This window comes from Symphodus melops, assembly GCF_947650265.1.
Source record: "Symphodus melops genome assembly, chromosome: 10".
Taxonomy (NCBI): domain Eukaryota; kingdom Metazoa; phylum Chordata; class Actinopteri; order Labriformes; family Labridae; genus Symphodus; species Symphodus melops.
This window is the reverse complement of record NC_136700.1, coordinates 19152995-19165086: the sequence shown is the minus strand read 5'-3', so window position 1 is coordinate 19165086 and position 12092 is coordinate 19152995. Positions and strand designations below refer to the sequence as shown.

The 12092-nt window shown below is 39.0% G+C and overlaps 1 protein-coding gene across 3 annotated transcripts; it reads left to right on the top strand.

Annotated features, from left to right (window-relative positions):
• The first annotated feature begins 1364 nt into the window (after positions 1-1364).
• Positions 1365-11403, top strand: gucy2f (guanylate cyclase 2F, retinal). 3 transcript variants are annotated; one of them, XM_079353446.1, is made up of 20 exons: positions 1365-1871; positions 1968-2780; positions 3189-3490; positions 4007-4082; positions 4218-4355; positions 4543-4627; positions 5538-5634; positions 5798-5923; positions 6316-6396; positions 6515-6691; positions 6980-7136; positions 7365-7514; positions 7751-7899; positions 7989-8152; positions 8355-8547; positions 8644-8818; positions 9283-9381; positions 9478-9572; positions 9655-9740; positions 10558-11403. In XM_079353446.1, the coding sequence occupies exons 2-20, from the start codon at positions 2039-2041 to the stop codon at positions 10637-10639; spliced, it is 3174 nt and encodes a 1057-aa protein (XP_079209572.1). In that variant the 5' UTR covers positions 1365-1871; positions 1968-2038; the 3' UTR covers positions 10640-11403. The 3 variants fall into 3 exon arrangements, with proteins under 3 accessions (XP_079209572.1, XP_079209571.1, XP_079209570.1); XM_079353445.1 differs by adding an exon at positions 10076-10171 and having other exon boundaries at positions 4007-4355; positions 10558-10621; XM_079353444.1 differs by having other exon boundaries at positions 4007-4355.
• Positions 11404-12092: the final 689 nt, after the last annotated feature.

Sequence of the window (12092 nt, the reverse complement as noted above, 5' to 3'; positions counted from 1 at the left end):
ATTGGTGTCTAATATATTTGTTTGTTTAATTTACCATCTTTGTTTTTCAATTGTTTGTTTTGTTTTGTATATTTTGCTTTTATTTTATGTGCATGTGTAAAATACTCATTTGAGTGTCTAATGCATATTGCACATGCTAATAGAAGCTTCTGTCAGGCGCATCCTCAGATGGGCTGTGTATTCAAATGCTCACAAGCTTGACTAAGAGCTGAGTCAACACTTCTGCCCTCTATTCCTGGATGCAAGACAGCAGTGTCAAGGTTTAAGAGGCTCATAAGCTTATATGGGTTAACGGTCAACAAAGGTGAAATCACAGAAACAGACACTCACACGCTCGCGCACACAAACACACGCTTACACAGTAACATACATTCAAACTGAGGGACAAGTAGAAAAAAATGGCCGGGCCTCTGTTTTTTACACTGTCACACGTAAACAGCTGCTATTTGGTGTTAGTTTAAGTTTTCAAATTTGTTAGTTAAAATACTGTCTGTTTCAAGCCACATTTGACAGAATTGCTCATCTTCGTATTACCTTTCACCTTTTGTCTATTTGAACTGCACATGATTATTTTACGAATTGAGAATCAATGGTTGAGATTTTTTTTCAACATTATGATTTGTCATTGGGTGCTGCCCGATCATACAAAAATCTTTGTCTGCTAAATTATCGCTTTAATAAATATTTTATTATTATTTGTGGCTGTTGTCTTTGTCACGTATCATTTTTACTGCATGGTGTGATGTGTTCTGTTAAATCGTCCATGCAGTCAGTATTTTGCCCTGTCATGCTTTGGTTGATGTTGTGGCAACCAGTTGTTCAAGGTATCATCTGCCGGTAAGGCTGATTCACGAGAGGAGTCTTCAAAAAACACAAAAGGCAAAGCTGAAAAGACTGACGCAGGCAAAACGCAACAGAACTCAGGGGACCCAGGGACAGCCCTTCGTTATCTTTAATTACACCTCTCCCCAAGGGTTAAAATTCATTTAATCTTTGGAACCTGCTGTACTGCGGGCATATTAGAGCAATTAAAGCACGGTTCAGGTGTCTTTGCGCAATATGGCTTATGTGTCTCCAAGGCAAGACCCTGCTTTGAAAACCAGAACGTGTTTGCTCCATAGATAGTCCTTCGTGTGAGGTTATAGGTTTATTCTAAGGCTGTTCTAAGGCTACGGAGGAGTGTGATAACAAGTGAAAACACTTGTCTTCCTCGCCTGCTTGACAACGAGTCTTTTAATGTTGGCCTAAGGCCTATTGTCAATCCTCTTATATTGTGCCTCACTGAAATGGATTAGGGAGTAACACCTACGATTCGGTCCAGGGTCACTTTGTAGGGATTTGACTGAATGGACCTGAAGCTGACACTAGTCTCCGTTACAGATAAAACATCCAATAGCATATCTATGATACACCTTACATTTCAAAGTAAGATTGCTCACGGATTTGATTTATAACTCGGCCTGGAATATCAAGCGTATTTGTTTTTCAAATATATACATTTGAGAGAAAGGAGACAAGGTGCTCAGAGATTTGTCGTCTTTCTTCAAATATGCCTGAGAGCAGAGCTGTTTGTGGAAACGCACAGAGGCGCTGACTGTGGGACATAAGTAGCTCTCCAGGGTGCTGAAGTTATCTCCAATCGCGACAGACGCAGCACCCGAGCTCTGCCTGTCACTTTCAGCCCATAATCCCAACACCTTGACTTGGCTGTGTCTTCTCTGGATCGAGACTCTGGATCCTGGGGCTGAATTAGTAAGGTTTTTGGAATGTTGCATGAGCACTGGAGACACACAAGTAGATCCAAGAGGACGCCTGAACGACTGTCTTACTGGACTTTGAAGCTCTCGAGATGGCATTCAAAAAATGAAATGGTAAGTAGCCCAATTATTGTGCTAAAACTCCGCCATGTGTAACCCACTGTAGCCTGATTAACAAAACTAATACTTTTATTTTTACTCGTTTTGCAGTTGACATTGGTCTGATTCATCATTAAATAGTGAACAGAAAGATTCACTACCTTGGAAACCCTGGAGGGAAAATGCAACATATTCCTCCAAATTTCAAAGGGGCGCTATGGGAGACCAACCACCCGTGTATACCCATAATTAGAAGCAGACCAGCTTTTACGACACTTCCCTCTTATAACTTTCTGTTATGGATCCTTCTTGGAGTATTGACGTTCCCTTGTTGTGTCCGCTGTTTGATATTCAAAGTGGGGGTGCTTGGCCCTTGGAATTGTGACCCTGTTTACTACAGGGCCCTGCCAGCTGCAGCTGCCCGGCTCGCTGTTAACAGGATAAACGGAGACCTTAGTCTGGATCTGGGCCTGAAAATGGACTACATCATCCTTCAGGAGCCGTGCGAGACCTCACAAGCCCTCACTGCGTTTATTTATTATGAAAAGGTCGCCGATGCGTTTTTAGGCCCCACGAACCCCGGTTACTGTGTTGCAGCTTCTTTACTGGCCAAGAACTGGGAAAAGGCCATTTTCTCGTATGGCTGTGTGAACTACGAGCTGGACCGTGCCATCGGATACCCCACCTTTTCCAGTACAGTGCCGTTTCCCTCTGATGTGTTGTTCACTGTGTTGAAACACTTTAGGTGGGCCAGCGTTGTAGTGGTCTCATCCAATGAGGATACTTGGATAGATACAGCAGGGAGAGTCGCATCTGCTTTGCGGAATAAGGGGCTTCCGGTTGGTATGGTTACATCCATTGGTACAAATGAGACTGAGGTGGAGAGCACGCTGAGGAAGATCCAGGCTGCAGGAGAGATCAAGGGTGAGGGTTTTATGCAAACTCTGAATTTTGTTCAAGTGATGCAAAGAAGTAACAAAGAAAATAATATAAAACATCTATTAAAGAAAGTAAAATGGAAGCATAGCCTATGTTACAAAATAGGTTAACATCTTCTGACCAGAAAGCCTCTGCGAAACTACACACTTCATATTATGGTAAACATAATTCACGTTTACCACAAGGTAACGTGTTAGGGGTTTTTTTTGTTTTTCTGTTTTTTAGCACTGAGTACCTTTATCTTTGGAGGATTTTGTGAGACATTCAGCAAGTCTGCATCCTTTTCAACCAAATTCATAAACAAAATGAAACAAGGCTCTCTTCTACCATGTTTTTTCCGTATATAGATCACAAATGTAGCAACTTTTGATCTTTTGTATCTTTCTGTTTCAGTCATCATCATGTGCATGCACTCTATCCTGGTTGGAGGGGTGCAGCAGGCGTCATTTCTTCTCAAAGCACAGGAAATCGGTCTGACCTCAGGGAAGTATGTGTTTGTGCCCTACGACACTCTCCTCTACAGTTTGCCCTACAACAATGTCTCCTACTTCCCTCTGCAAAACAACAGCAGGCTGAGGGAGGCCTATGATGCCGTGCTCACCATCACTGTGGCCTCTGAGACTTTGTCCTTCAACGAGGCGTTTGCTGACGCCAAGAGGAGTGAGGAATTGTGGGTAGATGAGCAGCCAGAGCAGGTAGAAACTCTTTGTATGTCAATAAATCAAAGAATAGGTTTGCTTGTTCTCATTGTTTTCTCACACTGTACTTACATTACTTCAACCCTATTGGAAAGTGAATTCAATTTTTAAAATAGCTATAAAAGCTGGATACTATTTGGTGCAAATTGTGTTTTTTTCCATGTATATGAACAGTTTCCTGTTGTTAATCACATTATAAAAAATGTAATATTGTAAAGACAGGTTAACAAACCCCTGTGTTTGGAAGCTTATCATACCAAAACATGAAGTCTTAATAACAAGACATTTTATGCATTAATGTTTTTTCATTAAAAACTACTGTATTAAGTAGTTTGTATTTCAAAACATACTAGATGCAGCATGTTATAAAACTGAAAAAAACGTTATTTATATGTCTTTACTTTCTTGTCAAAGTTAAAAAGAAATCCTTAAATCATCTTTTCTGTCATTTTTACACCTAATAAAATTGAACTGTAAATTTTTTTTTTTGATACAGAATGTTTCCCTTTTCAGGTTAACCCACTTTTTGGGACCATCTATAACAGTGTCTATTTGCTGGCTAAATCCATCAACAATGCCAGGAGAGCAGGTGTGTGGCTGTCGGGCTCAAACCTGGCCTACTTCACAAAGAACATAACCTTCAGCGGCTTTAATCAGAAGATTCTGGTGGACAATGCCGGGGAAATTAAGACCAACTATGTCATCCTGGACTCTAACAACTCAGGGGGCCAGCTATACCAGACCTATCTGGTATCATCTGGAGTGCTTAGTTTTACTGGGAGGTCTATTCATTTTCCAGGAGGATCTCCACCACCGTCTGATTCCAGCTGCTGGTTTGACAAGACTGCGGTCTGCACGGGAGGTAAGAGGTTGTATGAATAATGGAGCAGCAACATGGATGTGTTTTCACACAGGTTTATATTAAGTTATACATGCATACATAAATAAGATAAATTATTCAGATATGATATATATTGTTCATGATATAAAATATTATATCAATCCATCTTTATCTCCCACTTCCTCAAGTTACATGTTGTCATCCTCAGGTGTGGAGGTCACCTACATCGTAGTGGTGTTTGCAGTCATCATCGTTCTGGCTTTAGGAGGACTTGCTATAAGTTTTTATATCAGGTACAGTCTTAAAACACAGATTAAGATTTAAGACAACAAATTCAACACTGAGTTTGTTTTCTCTACTTCCTTTAGTTTTTGATGTAATTGTTTACCGGTATATATACATATAAAAAAGGTGCATTCACATTCTGTGAAGTCGTGGGAAAAGCTTGGAAATGACACATGAGAAAAGTCCCAGAAAGCATATAGCAGAACACATAAAGTCTGTGAAATAGAGAATCATAGTTAAACAGAAGAAGGATGATCTTGAAAAGAGTGGTTACTTAATTGATAAGAAATGAGACATTCTTGACAAAATAGCAAAATACTAAGAAAACAAAGTTGCCGTTGTGCAGTGTTGTGTGCTTTTTTTAAACTTGAAGGGCTGAAAAATTCTCTTTGCCCACATTTGGAAAACTATTTAAACCTGAAACTTGAGCACAGAAAATACCCTTGGTCCATGTATCATCTTCTTTAGTTTAAACCTAAGTACCAGAGCAAGGTGATGGAAATGGATCATCCTCTCCATTGAGTTTTGAGAGTTTACATGTGATACTATTTGGTGCAGGTGAGATAGGGCCAAAACAGCTTATCACAAAGTGACATCAACAGCAATCTACTGATTTTAAAGTAACTTAAACGTGCTGTTGAAATTATGTGAATGTCAAAAATGAAGACTTCCTGTCTATGTTGTGTTTTAAACCTGTACAGGAAGGTGGTCAACAGAGGTTGTTTTAAATCTCCTCTATATAAATAAACATTGGCTTGTTTTGAGGCTAATCTCATGTCTTCTCACCACATACTCACTGGACTATAAATGTAGTTCTCATATTGGAATAAGCTCTTGTTCCAAAAATGATTTAAGGGATACTTAGACGATTCTGACTCCTATTGTCCAACCAATTTTTATTTAAAATACAACTTGCAGGAGGAGGCTACAGCAGATCCAACTGGTAAAGGGTCCTAATCGAATCCTACTAACGTTAGAGGATCTAACTTTTATCCATCCTCAGCTTAGCAAAAAGGTAAGCAGCATCTCAGTCACCAAGTCAACAAACTAAACTTAAAAAACATCATGTCAATAACACAAAATAACAAATTGGTTTTCAAAATCTGAGGTAATGTGCACCTTTATTTCAGAAATATTGTAAGATGCAATTTCAATCAAATCTCCCGTTGGTGTTTTAGAAAATAACCTTAGAGGATCTGAGTGAGTCCAAAAGTGCTCTAGAGGAGAAATCTACAGACAACTCCCATTCTGTGAACAGCATGCAAATGGCAACTCACGAGACCACAAATGTAGCAGTGTATGAAGTAAGTAACAGTGAATGAGACGTTTCATTTGTCATTTTAGTCTCAATGTATGAACGTTATTCAAAAATGCAAATTAGTGTGGGTAAGCGTTTTCTTATGAGGCATATGTCTGGACCTTGTCTTTACTGAGACGTCAACAAAAATAAAAAAGATATGTTGTGCCTTTTGTTTTAAAAGAGATTGAAGTTATATGTCAGGACTTGAATGTTTTTGATCTGATGTGTGTCTGCATTAGCAGTGTTTTATCTCATTCATTAAACAATTACTATTCTTTTTCTAAAAAAAAAAAAGAGTGAAGAAAAATGTGTAAAAATTAAATTGAAAAATGTGCTTATTGGTAAAATGTTTATGTGGTCATCAGTTCTCCCATAAAAGTGGTACTTCTCTTTCAGGGCGACTGGGTGTGGCTCAAGAAATTTAAAGAAGGACAGTTCAAAGAAGTGAAGCAAAGCATGACCAAAATTTTTACAAAGGTAAGTACCTTGAGTTGAACTAAAGAAAAAAACACTGGCACCTATTTTTTTTTCTATGTGGTGGTTTGAAGAAGTCTGAAAACCCCTTGTTTTATTTTTATTTTTTTTCAAATCTCAGATGAAAGACCTGAGAAACGAAAATGTGAATCCATTCCTCGGCTTCTTCTCAGACTGCTCCATGTTTGCCGTGGTGACGGAGCACTGCTCCAGGGGCAGTCTGCAGGACCTGCTGAGGAACGACGATGTTAAACTAGACTGGATGTTTAAGTCCTCACTTTTGCTTGACCTCATCAAGGTAAACTCTGTAATCATTATTATTATCACAGTCTTAAGAAGAACACAGTCATTCTTTTTGATAAACCAGTCAAATCACATCACCTCTCTGTGCAGTTTTTTAACTGTGAGAGTCCTTTGGTTTGTTTAAGCAGTTTCAAGGTTTAAATGAAGATTGAAATATATATATATATATATATATATATATATATATATATATATATATATATATATATATATATAGTTATCCTTGTTGGCCTGCATGTGCGCAGTTAGTCATGTGATATTAATTGCATTGTTTTACTTTCAGGGTATGAAATACCTTCACCACAGAGAGTTCCCACATGGCAGACTAAAATCATGTAACTGTGTGGTCGATGGGCGCTTTGTTCTCAAGATTACTGACTATGGTTTCAATGAGCTGTTGGAGTCTCAGAAAGCTGCAATAGAAGAACAATCACCTCAAGGTACCTTCTGTTCTGGATACAAAATGTAATCAGTATTTGATTAGCAGTATTTATAATACAACATCTTGAATAAAGAACCCTCTAGGTTTTTAAACCACATGCTTCAGAACGATCCATATCGTTTAATTAATTCATATGGTTAAACAAAGCCAGTGAGGCCATAAATCTGTCTGTGCTTAATATCCAATTTCAAGTTTAATAAGAAATCTATTATTTTCTTTCACTCAGATCTATTCTGGACAGCTCCAGAGTTCTTAAGGGACCAAACAAACTCACGCAGAGGCACCTACAAGGGAGATGTATACAGCTTTTCTATCATCCTACAAGAGGTGGTTGTCCGAGGACCCCCGTACTGCATGCTGGGTCTACCCCCAGAGGGTGGGTACCAGGAAGACAAACAGAGACAGACAAAACACAGGGAATCAAAGAATTGTCATATGTAGTTACTAAGCTCAAGATTTCCAAAAAATGACCCACATTTTAAAAATATGTTGAGAAAATGAAAATGTTGTACTTCTTCCATAAAACAGCTCACAGTAAAGGGTGTTATAGTACAGTGATGGAGTACAAATTCTAGCTTCAAATTTGATTGGCATGTACATTCTCTTCACCAGAGATCATCCGCAAAGTGAAGAAGCCTCCTCCAATGTGCCGCCCCACTGTAGCCCCTGACCAGGCTCCTCTGGAGTGTATCCAGCTGATGAAGCAGTGCTGGAGTGAACTGCCCGATCGCAGGCCGACATTTGATGAGATCTTTGACAGGGTATAGTTCAAGTGATTGATCAACTCAAATACACACATTTTTAGAACACTTCACATATGATTTAATATGACTCTGATTTCTCTGACTAGTTCAAGATAATCAACAAGGGAAAGAAGACGAACATCATTGACTCCATGCTGAGGATGCTGGAGCAGTACAGCTCCAACCTGGAGGATCTGATCAGAGAGAGAACAGAGGAGCTGGAGGTGGAAAAACAGAGAACAGAAAAACTCCTGTCAGAAATGCTACCTCCGTGAGTTCCTACACATACAAACGCGCAAAAAAAAAGGAAGATAATACACATATTCTACCTTTAAAGTTGCCTCATCAATAACATATTCAAGCATATCAGTTTTAAATGTTTGAATACATTCTGTCTGCACATAAAAGTTAGCTACATTAACTTAATAAGTAGCTCTGCCTCTCCTTCTAAATCTTAGCCCCTCTGTTTTCAGTTCTGTGGCCGAGGCCCTGAAAACAGGTGCCACAGTGCAGCCAGAGTACTTTGACCAGGTCACAATCTACTTCAGTGACATCGTGGGTTTCACCACTATCTCCTCGCTCAGTGATCCCATTGAGGTGGTTGACCTTCTCAACGACCTCTACACTCTGTTTGATGCTGTGCTCAGTAATCATGATGTATACAAGGTCAGAGAGCTTGCTTTGCATTTCTGACAAATTATCAGCGTGTTTCGAGACTGCCTTTAACTTTAACTGTCAACTGTATTTGTTGTCACTTTACAGGTGGAGACCATTGGTGACGCCTACATGGTTGCATCAGGTCTTCCAAATAAAAATGGCAACAAGCATGCTGCTGAGATCGCCAACATGTCTCTGAACATCCTCAGCTCAGTGGGAACCTTCCATATGCGGCACATGCCAGATGTGCCTGTCAGAATAAGGATAGGAATCCACTCAGGCGAGTCTTCATCACACTATGCATCATTTACATGCTGTTTTACTGAGAGGCTCAAGCCCCCCACTGCACAGCTTTTTTTCTGTTTCAGTTGACTGGGGGAATAATTCTGACCGCATGATTATTTTGCATTATTTGAATTGTTGTCATCTACCACTACAGTCAAAATAAAACATGTGTGTTTAATCAAATGTGAAGGTTTTGTTATGCTTCCATACCTGTCTGTATTGGGTGGTCCCTCCTGTTAATCTGGTACTAATGATGTTCTTTAAAAATATGCTGAGAAACACCGGACAAATACAAACCGTAGCAGACTGAATAACAACAACCAATACGAGCCTCACGTTTGTGGCAAACAGACGTAGACAAGAATACTTTATTGAAATGTAATTCTCTAGAATATTCAGTTTAATCCATGTTTCAGGTGGAAACTCATCTTCTTTCTTTTTTTTTTTTTGCATATCCAGGCCCGTGTGTTGCCGGGGTGGTAGGTCTGACTATGCCACGGTACTGCCTTTTTGGAGACACTGTTAACACTGCCTCTCGCATGGAATCCACCGGTCTGCGTGAGTACCCTGTACACATTAAAAAAAAAACATTAAGTCATGAGTTGTATTGTTTTAATTTCTGCTTCTCGTTGTCATTGTCCCATTGTTCCTCAGCTTATAGAATCCATGTAAATATGAGCACTGTGAAAATTCTCCATTCACTTGATGAGGGTTATAAAATAGAAGTCAGGGGCAAGACAGAGCTCAAGGTAAGAGTATTTAACAGTGATTTCATTATTTATTCAAATCAGATGAGACGCTTTTGTAATCTGCTTTTGTCTGTTTCATTAGGGTAAGGGTATTGAAGAGACATACTGGCTTGTAGGGAAAACAAACTTTTCAAAACCTTTGCCAAACCCCCCAGAGATCAAACCAGGGTAAGATTATTATTTGTCTTTGTCTCCCCTATGTCTGTCTGAATCCTTCAAAGTGTTCAAACATGTGTGATATGTGGTGGATAAAACATTTAATGGGAAAAACAGATCAAACTAATATTGCATGTATGCCAGTGCTTTGTTCTCTGTTTTCTGTTTTATGCTCTGTTTTCCAGGAATCTTTCAGAGCAGACTTTTGTCATTGCTCCATTGTCTGAATTTGTTTATTTAATGGAGTGTTCAATCTCATTGGTTTTTATCAATATGTACAGTAACTGTCTCCTGCCATTGATTTACAATGACTCATGCAAACTGCAACTCTCTGAATGTTGCTTTAGGGAAGACAATCATGGGCTGAACCCTGAACACATAGCTGCCTACAGAAGAAAGAAAGCTGAGAAAAAGGCTTGACCACCACATTTTAGACACAGGAGGTAGAGTCCTGCATGTTGTGTTGTGGAGATGTCATTGTGGCTGTCAGTTCTATAATGCAATCTCTGAGTCTGCACGTGCACTGTTTTATCTCATTGATTACTCTGTCTTATTGATTGCTTTGTGATCTATAAGTCTCACTAATCTTTTGATCTCATCACCTCTACATCTTCTTAAGCAGATTGGGAAAATCCTTCTTTTCTCATTCACTTTTATTGCTGCTGGCTGGGACATTTTCACAATTGACTTGCTTATTTTGTGATGTTTTTGGCAAACTTTGGTGATTTCTTTTCCTGCTGTATGGTACGCTTTGTCACATTTTTATGGCTTTGCTTGAACAATGTCTTTTTTTTTTTTGGTCATTAATCCACCTTTTACATTTTGCTAGGACAAACTGGCAGGAGATGGTGACACAGGAGATAAGGACTATTTTTCACAAGGCCAACAGGCAGGTGGACAAAAAGGTCTGAATGAGAAGAAGAGAAGTCGAGGCATGCAAAAAGCAAAACCAGAGGAGCACTGGAGAGGAGAACTTAATCGACAGAAAGAAAGAGACAGAGAGCAGGGAGGGGCAGGCGGAGAATGGAGAGCACCGCCCCAGCCTCTCACTGTGGCTTAATGCAGACTTGTTTAAGAGGATTGACCATCGAACAGCTAATCTGCCTGCAGCCAGCACAGCAGAACATGACAGTGCTAATGTAATGAGGGTTGGCGCATTACCTGCAAATCTACCTGCTGCCAGTAGCACAGGGAAGCTGCATGGCGCCTGAATGAGAGATGCACTCATTCAATATTCTATGCACTAACTGGCCACTGAGTGGTCACCTATTTCAGGGTAACACCCCAAATGCCTATTTCAAAATAAAACCTGGGGCTTAGGCTGTTACTAAGCTGTGGCTGAATGATGTATGTTATAAGCCCATGAGTTAAAGGCAAAGGCTGCTATTGTTTATGAATATCGAGACATTTCGCATTATTGGATAAAAAAAGAAAATGAGTCTATCGAGTCCATTGAATCCACCTCTTGGAAAAAAAAGAGTCCTTTAAAGATGAAATGCTGGTGTGCTTTTATGGCAGACTTAAAGCAGTGACAAGTGGAAAAAAAAGATAATGAAAATGATTATTCTGTTTTGTCCAGGTCAACACTATTTAAGATCAAGTTGAAGTCATGGATTTTGTTTTTGTTGTTTTTATATATTGCTTAAAGCCAAACAAATCTGTTTCAGGAAATCAATCTTTGTTCTTACCTTGTGCTACATATCTGAATGCAATGAAGTACTATTGCTGTAATTATTTGCTATCAATAGTGCAAAATCCTTGACTAGGTGAGGTGAAGTTTATAAGAAGAAGACTTGTTTTTTTGTCAAATTTCATTGCAACTTTATTTATAGCACCACCAACATTCAATAAAATAAATACATTAACTTTGTAATGTAAAACAATTATTTTTCTAATTTCAGAATAGCAACATCTTTGATGAATACTGTTTATATTCTATTCTATATTGGTCATACTGAAAGTTGACAGCTGAGTTTCTGCTCAACATATCGACTTGGAAAGATTTCCTGAGGCTGTTTGATTTGTATAGAAGCTAAAGGGCGACATCTAGTGTTCAAATAGAGACTGTTGTTAAGAAGCATAGAACGAGCATATGTCTTGTACTTTATTACTTTTGAATTAAAAAAAACAAACACGAACGTTTACTCTGCCACAAAATGGCATGTATGCACAAGAGTATTATTGTCTGAGAGCACATGCAAAAAATTGGATAGCCTTTTTTTTTGGATGGAACACACCTGTATTGTTCAGGAATGAATGAAACTAAAAAAATGAATTAACCTCCCTTTTTATATTGCAAACATCGCCCAACACCTCAAGATATTAACACTGACAATGTGATCAGCTAAATTCATGATTGGTGTG

Excerpts from the sequence above, each read along its gene's own strand:
- gucy2f (XM_079353444.1), top strand. The coding sequence starts at position 2,039 with ATGCAACATATTCCTCCAAATTTCAAAGGGGCGCTATGGGAGACCAAC. Across the intron at positions 3,491-4,006 it reads TAGATGAGCAGCCAGAGCAG|GTTAACCCACTTTTTGGGAC; the intron begins GTAGAAACTCTT and ends TTCCCTTTTCAG. Across the intron at positions 9,382-9,477 it reads CATGGAATCCACCGGTCTGC|CTTATAGAATCCATGTAAAT; the intron begins GTGAGTACCCTG and ends ATTGTTCCTCAG.